The sequence below is a fragment of the Psammomys obesus genome, unplaced genomic scaffold, assembly GCF_907164565.1.
Source record: "Psammomys obesus unplaced genomic scaffold, mPsaObe1.curated_primary_1811, whole genome shotgun sequence".
NCBI classification, from domain to species: domain Eukaryota; kingdom Metazoa; phylum Chordata; class Mammalia; order Rodentia; family Muridae; genus Psammomys; species Psammomys obesus.
The window spans coordinates 16,623,773-16,637,901 of NW_026596109.1; the positions used below are offsets into that span (position 1 = coordinate 16,623,773).

Here is a 14,129-nt window from a genome sequence, read left to right on the forward strand (position 1 = left end):
CTATCCTGCCAATCTTGCTGCAAGGATTAAATAGCTTAGGTAGAGTACCTGGTTGTAACACAGCAGTTAACACAGCTCATCCTTTTTCCACGCAGTGTTTTCAAGTAAGCTTAAAAGTTGCTAATACTTTGGGTTGGTTTGACTAATGAGAGTAATTTAATCAAAGATTGATACTGTGGTGGTTTGAATGAAAATGGCCCTTTTAGACTCACAGGGAGGGCACTGTTAGGAGGTGTGGCCTCGCTGGAGTAGGTGTGGTTTTGTCGGGGAGGTGTGTCACTAAGAGGTGGGCTTTGAGGTAAGTGTGTCACTGTCACTCCTTGCCGCCTGTGGACCCAGACGTAGAACTCTCAGCTACCTCTTCAAGTACCCTGTTTCCTGCGCGCCGCCAGGCTTCCACCATGATGACAATGGACTAAACCTCTGAACTGTAGGCCGGCCCCAATCAAATGCTGCCCTTTGTAAGAGTTGCTGTGGTCTCTAGCAACTACTATGCCCCTTACCTTCTAAAGGGAAAAAGTAAATAATTCTCAAGTCAGACACTGGTGGCATAGGCTTTTAATCCCAGCACTCAGGAGGCAGAGGCAGGTAGAACTCTGTGAGTTCAAGGCCAGCCTGGTCTACAGAGAAAATTCCAGGACAGCCAAGGCCACTTGTCTCAAAAAAAAAAAAAAATCTCAAAAGGTACCAGGAAAAACGGTACTTATGAATATACATAATCATGTAGATACAGGAACTGTCAACATTGTATCATGTTTTGTCAATCCACATACTGCAAAATTAAAACATGGTAGACTTGTCAAAAACTGAATGCATTCATTCTTTCTTTCCAGTTTTGTTTTGTTTTTGAGATAGGGACTCATGCAGCTCCAGCCATATAACTTGTTATGTAGCTGAGGATGATCCTGAACTTGTGATTCTTCTGCCTCTACCTCACTATGTCTAGTTTTTGTGATGCAAGGAACTAAACCCAAGGCTCCATGCATATTAGGAAAGCACTCCATCAACTGAGCTATGTCTTTAGTCCTGCTATCTACACTTTCTTGTAGTATGAATTCTTACTCTTCCTATCAAACAGTGACATCTACACCCTGTTGTGGTGGTTTAAATGAGAATATCCCCCATAGGCTCAGATGTTTGACCACTTGGTCTCCAGTTGGTGGCACTGTTTGGAGAGGTTTAGGAAATTTAGCCTAGATGGGGATGTATTATCACTCTTTATCACTTCGGTAGACTCTGAGGTTTAAAAGTCTTGTAGATTCCCAGTTCTCCCCCTTCTCTCCCTTCTCAACATCCTGCTCCAGATATTGTGCCTGATGCTTACTGTCATGCATTCTTACCAGGATATACTCTTGTTACCAGGATATACTCTTGTCCCTTTGGACAAGCACAAGTAAACTCTCTTCTATAACTTACCTTGGTCACAATGTTTTACTACAGCAATAGAAAAATAACTTAATACATGTATTTTTTTGGACTTGGAATGGGTCTGGCTAAGAAAAAGTAGAAATAATACATGAGGTTAATTTTGGTTGAAAGTCTATTTTTTTTAGATATTAGGATGGCTACTCCAGCTTGCTTTCTTGCATCCATTTGCTTAGAAAACCTTTTTCCAGTCCTTTACTCTGAGTATCTCTCCCTGGGGGGAGGGGTGCAGCCTTGCCAGGCCACAGAGGAAGACGATGCAGCCAGCCCTGAAGAGACCTGATAGGCTAGGATCAGATAAAAGGGGAGGTGGTCCTCCACTATCAGTGGACTGGGGGAGGAGCATAGGGGAATAGGGAGAGTGGTTGGAACTAGGAGGAGATGAGGGGGCTATATCCGGGATACAAAGTGAATAAACTGTAATAAACAATAATAAATAGATAAAAGATATTAAAAATATAATACATAAAAATTTCAATTTAGGTCAGTTTAGGTCTCTGGCACTGTGTATATGTGTCTCACTCAGTGTATTTGGACCTTCTAGAAGATGGGAAATTATAAAGAACAGAGAAGAGATAGTGCAGAAGAACACCACAGACCAACCTGCCCTAAAGTGTCTCTTCCAACCCCAGATGCAGAAGTGAACCCTTGGGCTTAAATATCAGTGGGTATATCAGCAGCATCTTGACCTAACCACATACTCTTGAGCCAGAAGAAACATTTATTGCTCATTATCACTGAGGATCCACTGTTGTTTATTTATCATTATTGTTGCAAAAGACACATAGTCAAAAAAGAGAAAAAAATTAAGGATACACATAGTTCAATGAACTGTCACAGGTAATGCACTCAGGTAACTAGTGCTCATGTCAAGAAACAGTATTAACTATACTTCAGAAACACTTTGTCCTGCCTCTAGTTCTCATTCTTCCCTGCCAAGCTTACCTGTCATCCTATCCTCTTACAACAGATTAATGTCTCTACCCTCTCCAAATTCTATTATATGATTTCCCACCCAGTCAAGGGCTAATACTTAATTTAAACTGTGACAATCAACTGGCATCCTTATTAATCTTTATGGAATAGCCTTCCAGATCATCAGTGACATGTGTTACCTTACCAAACTCACTTTAGATGTCTCATTTCTTGGAACTCTTACTTCAATTTCTCACCAGTCCATTGGATTATTTGCCTAAACAAGTGTTTCAGCCTCAGGCTATCTGAAGGTTCACTTTTGATGACTCTCAGACATGGGTTTTCTCTGCAATTTCCAAAGCAAGTCTTCCCAACAGACATGCTACTGCTTTGCAGTATGTTCTGTGCTCTCTCAGAACTGTTAGTGAACAATACCTCATAACCACTGCCCACCCCTGCCCATAAAGAAAAAAAAAATAAGCATTTGAAACTTCTTAGATGGTACAGAAAATCAGGAAGAATGACCATTTCTTCTCTCTCTATATATATATCTATATATAAAAGCCACTGTTCTCCATGCAGCAAATATCAACACTGTACCTCACATGGTTTTGCTTACATGTTTGCTAAATTAACATTACATGGTAGATTTGTAGAAATATGGGGGATAAAAAGATAGCTCAACAGTTAAGAGCACTGGCTGCTCTTCCAGAGGGTCCAGGCTTGATTCACAACTGTCTCTAACTCCAGTTCCAGTCAATTTGATGTCTTCTGGCCTCTGCAGGTACCATACATATATAAGGCAACAACTCCCACCCATATAAAATAATAACCACACACACACACACACACACAGAGAGAGAGAGAGAGAGAGAGAGAGAGAGAGAGAGAAAGAGAGAGAGAAAACTTCCATACACATAAGATAATTAAAAAAAACTACAAGAAAAACTGTACTGAATTCTCTTTTCTTTCTCTATCCTTTTGCAATGACCATTCTGCTCCAAATCAAGTCAGTGTGAATGAGGGGAGGAGAACAGCAGAGAAGAGAAACCACAAAGTACAAATGTCTCTTGCAACAAGCTGCTAAACAAAAGTCATTTTTTCCTTTAGTAAATGCACCTTGGTTTTCTGTCTGCAACTCTGAGTTCTAGAGTCCTAAAATGTAGCTTTTTTTCTTGTTAACCGATTGTTTTTCTGTTTATTACGACTTGATTTAGTTCCAGGTTTCTCAGTATCATTCTAGAAGAGTCCTAACTATATAAATATTTTTAGACTTTTACAAATCACAGCTAGAATGGATGCTTTGAACCTCTGAGCTCTGTTGGGTATTTAAGTGTATGTGCTTACAAACTAATTTTCCATCCTACTTGTTTATAATTTCATGCTACATATATCAAAATATTTTTCAATAAACAAGCACATGGTGTGACAAACAACTGGTGAAAGGGATGACATAATTACAGCTTTTCCTGATTACTTGTGAACTTCAATTGTGTCTGACAAATTCTTGTGCATACACCAGTAACTCTCCAGCGAGACTGTCAGTGTAAGAGGACTCATCACTTCTCCGGCATGTCCTGACACCTTAAAGAAGAAGCAATGATGTCTACTGACACTCACCTCGCATTGGTTATTGAGCTTGGTAGATGTGATGTCCAGCTGCTGATACTGCTCCTTCAGTTTTGAAAATTCAGCTTCTAATCTTGTTTGTTCCAATTTAGAATTATTCAGAAGACTTTTCAAATTTTTATGGTCGGTTTGTAAAATTTCAGTCTCTTTTAGAAGTTGACTGTACGAATGATTTAGCCTACAATTAGAAATCATAAGAAATATTCAATAGTTTCCACAATGTAAAAATGTTAATGTCATTGAGACATATTTAGAGAACATAAAATTATTTTGCCAGTTACTAAATGATCAGTTTTTCTCAAAAAATTAAGTTTGATTAAAAGGAAAAGTAAAAACAACCTATTCAGTTATGATTTCATGGAATTCTAAATTAAATATAAACAAAGATCAGATTAAGTAAATCAATCAATCCAGTATTAAGTACTACACCAATATACTGGCTAAAAATTGAGAAATACAGGTGTCAACCAAATTATAGATATATAGTATTTTGCACATGTCACAATTTACCTTCAAAACAAAGTTTAACTGGTCTCTAAGGACAGAGATTGACACATTTTTGCAAACCAGAGAGTAAATAGGACATTAGAGGCCACGTGCATTCCCTGTAACAAGCTACTTCTCCTCCTCCACTTTGACTCTTTTTAGTTTAGAGGCTACCATGACATAGATAGATGGATGGATGGATGGATGGATGGATGGATGGATGGATGGATGGGGCTAAGTTTATCTTACATCATTAAGATCAGGAGCCCACAAAAGGGACACAGTGAACAAAGCAAAATCTGGCTTAGGTAGTCTTTATTCAGAATACCTAATATAGTTCCTCAAAGAATTCAAGTTAGCTTACAAAAATTGTAGGCAATGAAGTATTCTCTTAAAAATCAAGACACAGTGAAAAAACTGGTAAACTCCCTCACACATCTGCCAAATGTACTATACATATGGTTGAAATCCATGAACAAAAGCATAATCACTCTTATAGTTACCTAGTATATACCAACACCTATGACAATAAAACAATCCCTTGTTTAGTTCATCTGAAACAGGTAGGGGAGAGACAGTGTATGAAGTCTTCTTCCTAATCTACCACAATGCTAAAGTGAGTTAGTAAAATGGCTGACAGTAAAGTGGGCCAATCAATGAACTCTAGGCTCAGCGAGAACCTGTCTCAGAAACTAAGGTGGCGTTCTGGGGAGACATCTCAGCAGTTAATAGGACCATTGTTCTTGCATAAGACCTGATTCAATCTTCAGCACACTATGGCTGCTTACAATCCCATTTCTAGGAGACCCAATATCACCTTCTGACCTTAAGGGCACCAAGCATGCACATGATGCATGTGAGTAAAATACTCATACATAAAAATAAATAAAGTAGATGGACTTGGAAGATGCCTCAGTGGCTAAATGGGATCTCAAGAATGCATGTAAGTACAATGTGGCCCAGGTGGCCCAGTGTAATTTTGATCTTGGAAACTAGACACAGGAAATCTCCAAGGCAAACTGACTAGTGAGACTAGCCAAATCTCTGCGTTCTGGGCTTCACTTGACATATCCTGCCTCCATAAATTAGATGGAAGAGTATTAAAGGGTGATTTCTAACATCAACCTTGGGCCTTCACATGCACTCCCACACGTGTCCCACTCATGAAAACATGCACATACAATTATGCACAACTCACATATATACATGAAAATGGAAAAAATGATGAAGTGCAAGTAAGAAAGACACTTGACAACCTCTTACTTCCATGCTCATACATATTTAAACACAAACATATCAACAACATACATCACCACACACACACCAAAACCAAGAAACTCTGAAAAACACAACTGTTAAAATAAGTTCTGAAATGTTTACAATATTGTCCTTTAAAACAACAGTGCCAAATGAATCCAGTGAACAAGACAACATAGTCTCAGAAAGAAACTTTGGCATTATCTGTGATTAAAGAGGCATCAGTCTTCAAATAAGATTGTATGTGCATGGGTGCACAGGTGTGTAAATAGCTCTTTCATGTTTGACTCATTAAAGCCTTTTCTTTCCATAGAACACAAACATTAACAAGTGAGTGCTGAGCAAGAACAGACCTGAGGCACCGAAAACACTACTTGAGGTCACTCAGTCCAAGCCTGAGACATTATTTTGGTCAAACTCATCATACTGGATTTCTCATTTTGGCCAAGTTGTTTTTGTGGAGGCTCCACAGAAATGTGCCACTGATGCCTGGAAAGCCCAACTAAAGCACATGAACTATTCCAGCAATGGTCAGCTACGAGATGAGGCCTTACAGCAAAAGGTCTTCTCCAAAGTTTGGTACGTAGTAAAAGAACCCTTCCTGTTCTTGTCACAGCATGGTCTTCACATGCCTGTATATCCACACAGCATCCTCTTTATAAACTGCGGTTACTCAAGTTCAACATCTTCACAATATAATATCTAGCTATAGTAACTTTAGAAAACTCAATCAAAACTATGGCGTATCATAATGAAGACTTAGGGCCTTTTAGGAAGGAAAAGGGCAAGGTAATCACAAAGTTGAATTGTGTACACACGCCATCTTCCCACACACAAACATGTACACATCCATGTACACTGGGCTGGGAAGATGGCCCAGGCAATAAAGGGTCTGCTGCTCAAACATCGTAACACCATAAATATAATTCCTTGCTAAGTCCAAATTGTGGATGCTATTATAAACACATGCGCACGCGCACACACACACACACACACACACACACACCTACCTCTCTCTCTCTTCAAAAATAAGGCATAAAAAGTAAAATACATGGATAAGTGTCATTACCTATCATTTTCACCACAAAGTTTCTTGTACTCTGCAGCTACCATCTCATGGTTTTTGCTTTCAACCAGCATTTTTTCTTGTTCCATTTTGATCATTTTTTCTAAATCTTCCAATTGTCCTTTCTGTTTTAATAATTGATTGTAACTGGGAGGGGGAAGAAAAGTTAGGTATTTGTTTTAAAATAGTTCTAACAAAGAAAATATTTTAGAAAAGAAGAAAATTAGTAATTTCTTAACAAACATCACATGTAAAATTATATAAATTCCTTTCATAAATTATCTCTTAGGTGGTTATAATGTATAAACTTTATTGTACCAAATTTGTTTAAAATTAACACAATAAAATATAAATTACCGGTCTTCAAGGTCTTTATGCTCCACCTCAAGATTCTTGTGGGCAGACTTGAGGGTTCCATGTTTAGAGATCAGAGATTCATACTCTGAAGCCTGTCTTTCATGAAGAAGCTCCAGTTTTTCATGATCTTTTATCAGAGAATCATAAAGAGATTTCAAGTCTTCTCGTTCTTTGATTATAGATTCATTTTCATTTTCTAAGGAAGACTGCTGGATTAGAAGCTGTGCATTCTGGTTCATAAGTGAAGTACTTTGTGAATTAAGAGTGGAATTTTCAACCTGTAAGAATTTGTATATTATTAACAGGCTTAAGCACACACCTGTAATCCCAGGACTTGGGGAGGCAGAGGCAGGTGGATCTCTGTGAGTTTGAGGCCAGCCTGGTCTACAAGGTGAGTCCAGGACAGCTAAGGCTACATAAAGAAACCCTGTCTCAAACAAAAAATATATAAATATGTAACAACCAAAAAAGAGAGAGAGAAAGAGAAAGAAAGTTACCAGACATGCCTTTAATCCCAGCATTTAGAAAGAAGAGGCAGGCATTCAAATTACTCAGCGAGCCAGTAAGAGCAAGAACAAAAGGGAGTTATGCATGTGATAGCACATGTGTGGAAGTGAGAGGACAACTTGGAATGTTCCCTGCTTCTACTAAACAGAGCACAAGTACTGAACTCCAATATGAGGCTTAGCAGCAAGCATCCTTGTCTGCTGAGCCATCTTGCTAGCACTATTTCTCCCTCCCTGACCCTCTCTCTCTGCCTTGACCATTAGGCAGGGCTGGTTAGTAAGTGAGCTGCAGGGCTCCACCTGTCTGTGCTCCTCTGATGCTGGAATCACAGCATTTAACCACCATGACTGGCTTTTTTTGTGACCCGACTCCACTCTGGTTCTCCTGCTTGGAAGTCCTTTGCTGACGCAACTAGCCATTTCCCCAACCCACTTGTTCTTTTTAACACAGTTATAATGTTAACTTAAATAAGCTCTAATTAAATCACTGAAAATATAATAAAATAATTGGATTTTAGCTTCCCAAAGATTTAAGGTTACCTTTTAAACTATTTTTGGAGCTGAAAGTTATTTTTGGAAAATCTCTATGAAGTCTAAATTAGCATTGACTTTAGCACTTGGAAAAGAGTAACAGGAAACTTTAGATGCAAAGGAAGAACTATGTCTTCTCTCCCGTCTGCGTGGACTATCCCGTGTAGACCGGCACTGGTGTCAGTAAATCACGGATGGAGCCTTTGGACTACACCAAATGATATCTCCCTTAAACAAACCTGAAGGCAGGATTCCTGTGTCCTGTGTGCATTCCAACACACTTCTAAGAATGGAATAAGAAATACTGTGTTGCAGTCAGACTCTACAACAAGATGTTTGCACCAACTAATTACAATCAACTTGTTGGAAGGATAGAAAGATTCAAAGTTAAATATAAGATCATCTTCACTTATACTGGGGTGAATTTAATAATTTATATAGGCTTTGACATTTAAAACATGTCATGTTAAGAGTTTGGCATAGAAGCCAAAAATATTTCAATCTCTCTTCAATCATTATATTCTATGGCACTAAGGAATAATGTTCGCATGTTTAGCCCTCTTATTACAGTAGTATATAATTAATGTTTTGGTACAACCTGAAGTTTGGCATTCTGCGTTTGAAGAGTGGTATTCTGTTCCTGCAATGACACTGTCTGCCTCTGAAGTGCAAGAATCTGAGCCTGCAAATTATTGTTCTGTGTTTCAAGTTGCTTCAGTTGAGTTTTCAGTGCTTGCTTCTCTGCTTGCAGTGTAGCATTCTTAAAACAAGAAAAAGACAGCACACTTATTAAAAATAAACAAGACATTTTTTAACACATAATTTAATAAAATGAGCTTGAGAAATCTTAAAAAAGAAAAAACTCTTTCAATCACAAATTGTAAATATTTAATCCATAAAAAGACTTTAATACTGCTATAACCTTAAAATACTATTGTGCCTATATTCCGTCTGCTTTATAATGCCCTGAAATAAGGTGCTATCGTATTGTACGGAAGGTATAGGTTAGTGGTAGAGTGCTTCCCTAGGCTGTATCAATTAAAAGGTTGTACCTTTTCAGCGTACACATGGGTGTGTGGTGATCCTGGGTATAGGAGGAAAAAGAATGTTATTTTCAAAATTGATGGCATGTGCAAGAGAAGAAGAATTACACAGATAATTTTTGCCATCTATTAGAAAATGTAGGGTAGGCCTTAATAGATCTAAGAAATACTACACTGGTTTTGTTTGGTTTTTATGCTTTTGTTTTTCATGGTATGAAACTCTAATTAAAACTCTATTTCAACTATAAGGCCTTTTGAAGTTTATCTACAAAAATTATTGTTTTCAATTTTTCCTGCAAATACAGCCATATTTTCATCTTATAGTTAAAAAGGTAAATTATTACAGAAGTTACGGACATTAAAATGTGAGGCATTTAAGATTACACATTTAAGATTAAATACTTAAAAATACAATTTTATAAAAGCTAAAATTACATAACCAAACAACAGAAATAAAAATTTAATATACAGAATAACTCTAAGTAGGCTGACTATTTACTATGTAGTACTGACTAGAAAAATGATACAGATGAATCACAATAGTTCTGTTGTATCTTTAGTAGGAGACAAAGATAACTTCACTTTTGTATTATGTTAAATAACACGTCGATGTACAAAGATTATGATTTGACCCATAAGAAAAAAATCAAAGCTAAAGAATCTGTAACAGCATCCTGAAACATCACAATTGGGAGACACAGGAGGAGGGAAGAGTATGAGTTTCAAGTCTGTCTGAGTTACATGTGGAGAGCCTATCTAAAACAACAACAGAAAAAGCAACTAGGAAACACACACAGAAGCTAAGATGGCTAACTATACTGTACTATTTTTAAAAATTGTATGTTGAAAGGGTGAAAAAACATGAAATACTGTCTTGCTTAAACACACACACACACATGCTGCTTTGATATAGTCCAGGCTAATTTTAACTCATCATGTAGACAATCCACTCAGATACGATGTGATGGTTAAAACTGAATGTCAACTTGACAGGATCTAGAATGTCTAGGAGATAAAACGCTGTGAGGGATTTCTAGACTGGGTTAACTGATGAGAGCAGCACCATGGCATGGCCTGGAGCACAGGACTGAGAAGGATGAGAGATGCTGAGCAGCAGGTCTCAGTGCTTCTTGACTGTAGAGGCAACATGAGGCAATGCCTAAGGCTCCTGCTGCTGTCATTTCCCTGCCTTGATGGACTCTATCCTTCAGCTATGAGCCTCTCGTTCCCTCATAACTTGCTTTGACAGGTATCTCTGTAACTAATAGAGACTACTACCATGAAGAAGTGGGGCTGTTGTGATAACTTAGCCGTACCAGTCCTCAGGCCTTTGGAACTAGAATCCTGGAACAACGTGGCAGAGTTTGGAACTTTGAAAAGCCTTAGAATGATATAAGCAAGGGCCAGTCTGGTGAGATTTTGGAAGAGTACAAGAAGAATGAAGACAATGGAAAAAATAACTCAATGGGTCCTTTGAAATGCACTGTGGTACACAATCTGCCTATATTCCTCCCATGCACTGGAACATGGAATTTAAAAGCACAGACCAATTGCTTTGGTGGAGGAAATGTCAAAACAAGAGAGCATTTACACTGTGTCATGGTTACTGCTCACTGTTCTTCCTCTGTCTACAGTGAGAAAGAAAATAAGCAGAGCAAGAAGAGAAAAATGGGCTGACAACAGGAGAATGTGTAAAGTCACAGATACAATAGTTCTGAGACAGCAGGTTTACCTATTGAGATCAGCACCATTAAAGATAAGCCTTGTGTACTCTTCACTGGGATGTCAAAGGCGACCTGAGTACAAGATCCCACCCATCAGACTCCATATGATGAACATCGGTTGATTTTCAAAGAGAGCTTAAGCTGTGAAGACCCTGATGGACTACCCTGGTGTAAACAACCAAGGGAGAAGGTCTCTTCCCAGGTGAGCCGGGAAACACACAGAGCCCAAGTGTGATCTTGGGGTGACACCTTAAACTGCAGGCAGCACGTCCACAGGTGGGAGTGTGCTAAGCTCTACAAGAAGGGAAGGAGCAACACACACGAAATCTACATCTGTTTATGTATATGATAAACTAGACAAGAAACTGTAAAATTTGCCAAAGCTAAATAAATCCACAATTCTTTATTTCTGAAGAATTTTGTTCCTACTAAAAGTTTTAAATACTTACATTTCTTTCTACTTCAATCAGCCTGTCTTTAACCTTCAGGAGTTCTCTAGTAGTTTCTTGACTCTCCCGCTCCCACCTGTTGTCTTCCCCAGAGCCTGGAAGGGAGCTCTGTACCATCCTTTCCTCATCTTGTCTCTGTTTGAGAGCTTCATAATTTTTTTTCACCTAAATTTATTTAAATGGAAAGAAAAAAATCACCAAGATTTCTATATTTTTCAGTTACTTTGGGTCTGTATTAGCCCAGTGAATATGATAGATACGTTACTTAAAAATGTGATGAATGTATGAGTGCCATTACTGTGACCAAAAGCTTTTTGAAATGCAAATTTGGGGGCTGGTGGTTAAGAGCACTTTCTGCTCTTCCATAGAACCAATGTTTGGGCAGTTCACAACCACCTGTGACTCCAGCTCCAGTAAAAGTAAATTAAAAAAAAAAAGACCCTGTGTTAAAAAGCTACCATAATGTTCATTACTTTAGAAGAATTAAGGTATTTGGCTCCCGTGCATGCTCCTGTTTTATACTTTGCTATTGTTTGCAATGAACGAAAATGGACCTTAGGCGTCTTTTTAAGGAACTTGAACAGATTCTTGGGTTATATGCACATATAGAAATGTATCATCAAATCCCATTCATATGAACAATTAATGCCTATTAGTGAAGGACGAGCAAGGATAAACTACAAAAGGTAATAAACAACAACAAAAAGAGGAAAATCGCCCTTAATAATAGATTAACCAGACAGTTATATGCTATTATATTAATAACTACTCTTAGAGAAACCTTAAATGAATTTAAAAATCCTTATATAAAGAGCAAATACATATTTGACATGTTTTAACTTTAATTAGCTTTAAAAGATTCCTAAAGTCAAGTATCTTTAGGAATCTTATTTTCTAAGAATAATGTATTACCTAGAATTAACTATATTAATAAAACATGACTTATTCACTTAGTTCCTGATTCACCCACATCATTGGTATAATTTATCTTGTGATAAGTAATTCAAGGCTATATCTTCTACAGGAAGATTATAGTTCTGAGTTGACTGTTTTGCTTACTGTTTTGAGACAGGATGTCATGTAGCCTTAGGCCGGCCCTTAAGTCCTTAGTCAAGGAAAACCTTCAACTCCTGATCCTCTTTACCATCAACTGTTAAGTGCTAAAACTACAAATGTCAGTCACCACTCTGGGCTTCAAACTGACTTGAAGCATGTTACAGCAACACCAGAAAAGACTGAGTAATACACAGGCTTGAAGTGCTACTAACATGAAAAGCTTGATCATCTTCTAGATCAAAATTGTCAAATTTAACAACGTTCAGTAATTAAATTTTTCACTTATTTTTAAGATTAAAAAACTTCTGTGTATGAATGTTTTGTCTCATGAAAGTATATGAAAAAGAGATGAGGGTATAGGGTTTCCTGGAACTGGAATTACAGACAGTTGTAAGTCACCCTCTGTATGCTAGGAATTGAATCTAGGTCTCTGGAAGAGCAGCCAGAGCTCTTATTACTACTGAGCCATTTCCCTAGCCCCTAAATATGTCATTTTTAATGTGTATGTGTGGTGTGTGTGTCCCTCTGTTTTTTGTATAGGTGCCTGGAAGGGACAGAGGCGTCAGATCGCCTGGTGGTTGAGATCCATCTAATGTGGGTGCTGGGAACCCAGATCCTCTGGAAGAACAGTATAAACTCTATAAACTGTTGAGCTACCTCTCTTGCCCTTTTAAATTCAAATTTATTATAGGAATTAATTTGTATAAGACTTATCTTGACTTTCTAATTTAGTTTTGACATTTATAATACATTTTAAAAATTAACAATAAAGGACAAAAATGATTAAAATAATTCATGTACAAAACTTAAGAAGGCCTTCAATTCAGCAGCAAACTAGCATTACTACTAGTGAGTTACAAAATAGTAAGAAAAAAAAAAAAAGAAAAACGAAAAAAGCCAAGATGGTTTGGCCAGTGATGTATTGGTGTTCTGGGATACTCCTATTTTTTTTAATACAGCCTTTTTTCTTAGGCTTACAAAGGCTGTATTCAAATGAAATATTCTTATGTTAGGAGAGCTAACATAAGAAAAATGTTATGTTTGATATGTATTATTTTGGTTTTGTTTTTACAAGAAGAGTTTAACTTTGATTAATAAGAGTGGAAAATCACGATAACCAAAAAATAGGAGAGCTGGAAATAAAAGTCAAGGCTTCTCATTTATAGTCTGTTCAAGTGTACTTTTAGCTCACACATTGTTAATCACACCCTTATACTCACAGGAAATGAATAAAACTTGTCAGAATAAACATTCAGTACAACAAAGCAATGTAGAGTCAATTTAAAATCTGAAGTCTATTAAGTTAGTTTAATGCAATAAAACAGTACTATAAATTACATCGTTAATTCAAATTTTCAGTGATTATCAAAGACAATTAACTTTTTAAAACTGAAGTATAGTCTATATAGAGTTACTAATATACTGATCATAAAATATATTTGATCTATTTTTATAATAACATATACACATATAACTTATCAATATGATAAGAATATTTCTATTATTCTGGAAGGATCATTGCTTACCAGACAACCACTGTTTTGCTTTTCTTTTCAACATAATTTAGTTTTGTATGCTCTAAAACTTTAATAAATGAACTTACACAGTATCATTTTTTATTATCTGAGCATATTTTAAAGCTTTACTACTATGTTAAAAGAACCAATAATTTTTTTTCCTCTTTT

The 14,129-nt window shown here is 37.1% G+C and overlaps 1 protein-coding gene across 6 annotated transcripts in view; it reads right to left on the minus strand.

Moving 5' to 3' along the window:
* The window catches only part of Ccdc88a (coiled-coil domain containing 88A), a 127,177-nt gene that overhangs the window by 22,411 nt on the left and 90,637 nt on the right, over positions 1-14,129 (minus strand). For all 6 annotated transcript variants that reach the window (XM_055628904.1, XM_055628905.1, XM_055628903.1 and 3 more), the window contains exons 18-22: positions 11,389-11,553; positions 8,771-8,932; positions 7,136-7,413; positions 6,782-6,925; positions 3,961-4,147 (exon numbers count right to left, since the gene is read on the minus strand). In XM_055628904.1, coding sequence (XP_055484879.1) covers positions 3,961-4,147; positions 6,782-6,925; positions 7,136-7,413; positions 8,771-8,932; positions 11,389-11,553 — 936 coding nt within the window. The remainder of the gene's footprint in view (positions 1-3,960; positions 4,148-6,781; positions 6,926-7,135; positions 7,414-8,770; positions 8,933-11,388; positions 11,554-14,129) is intronic.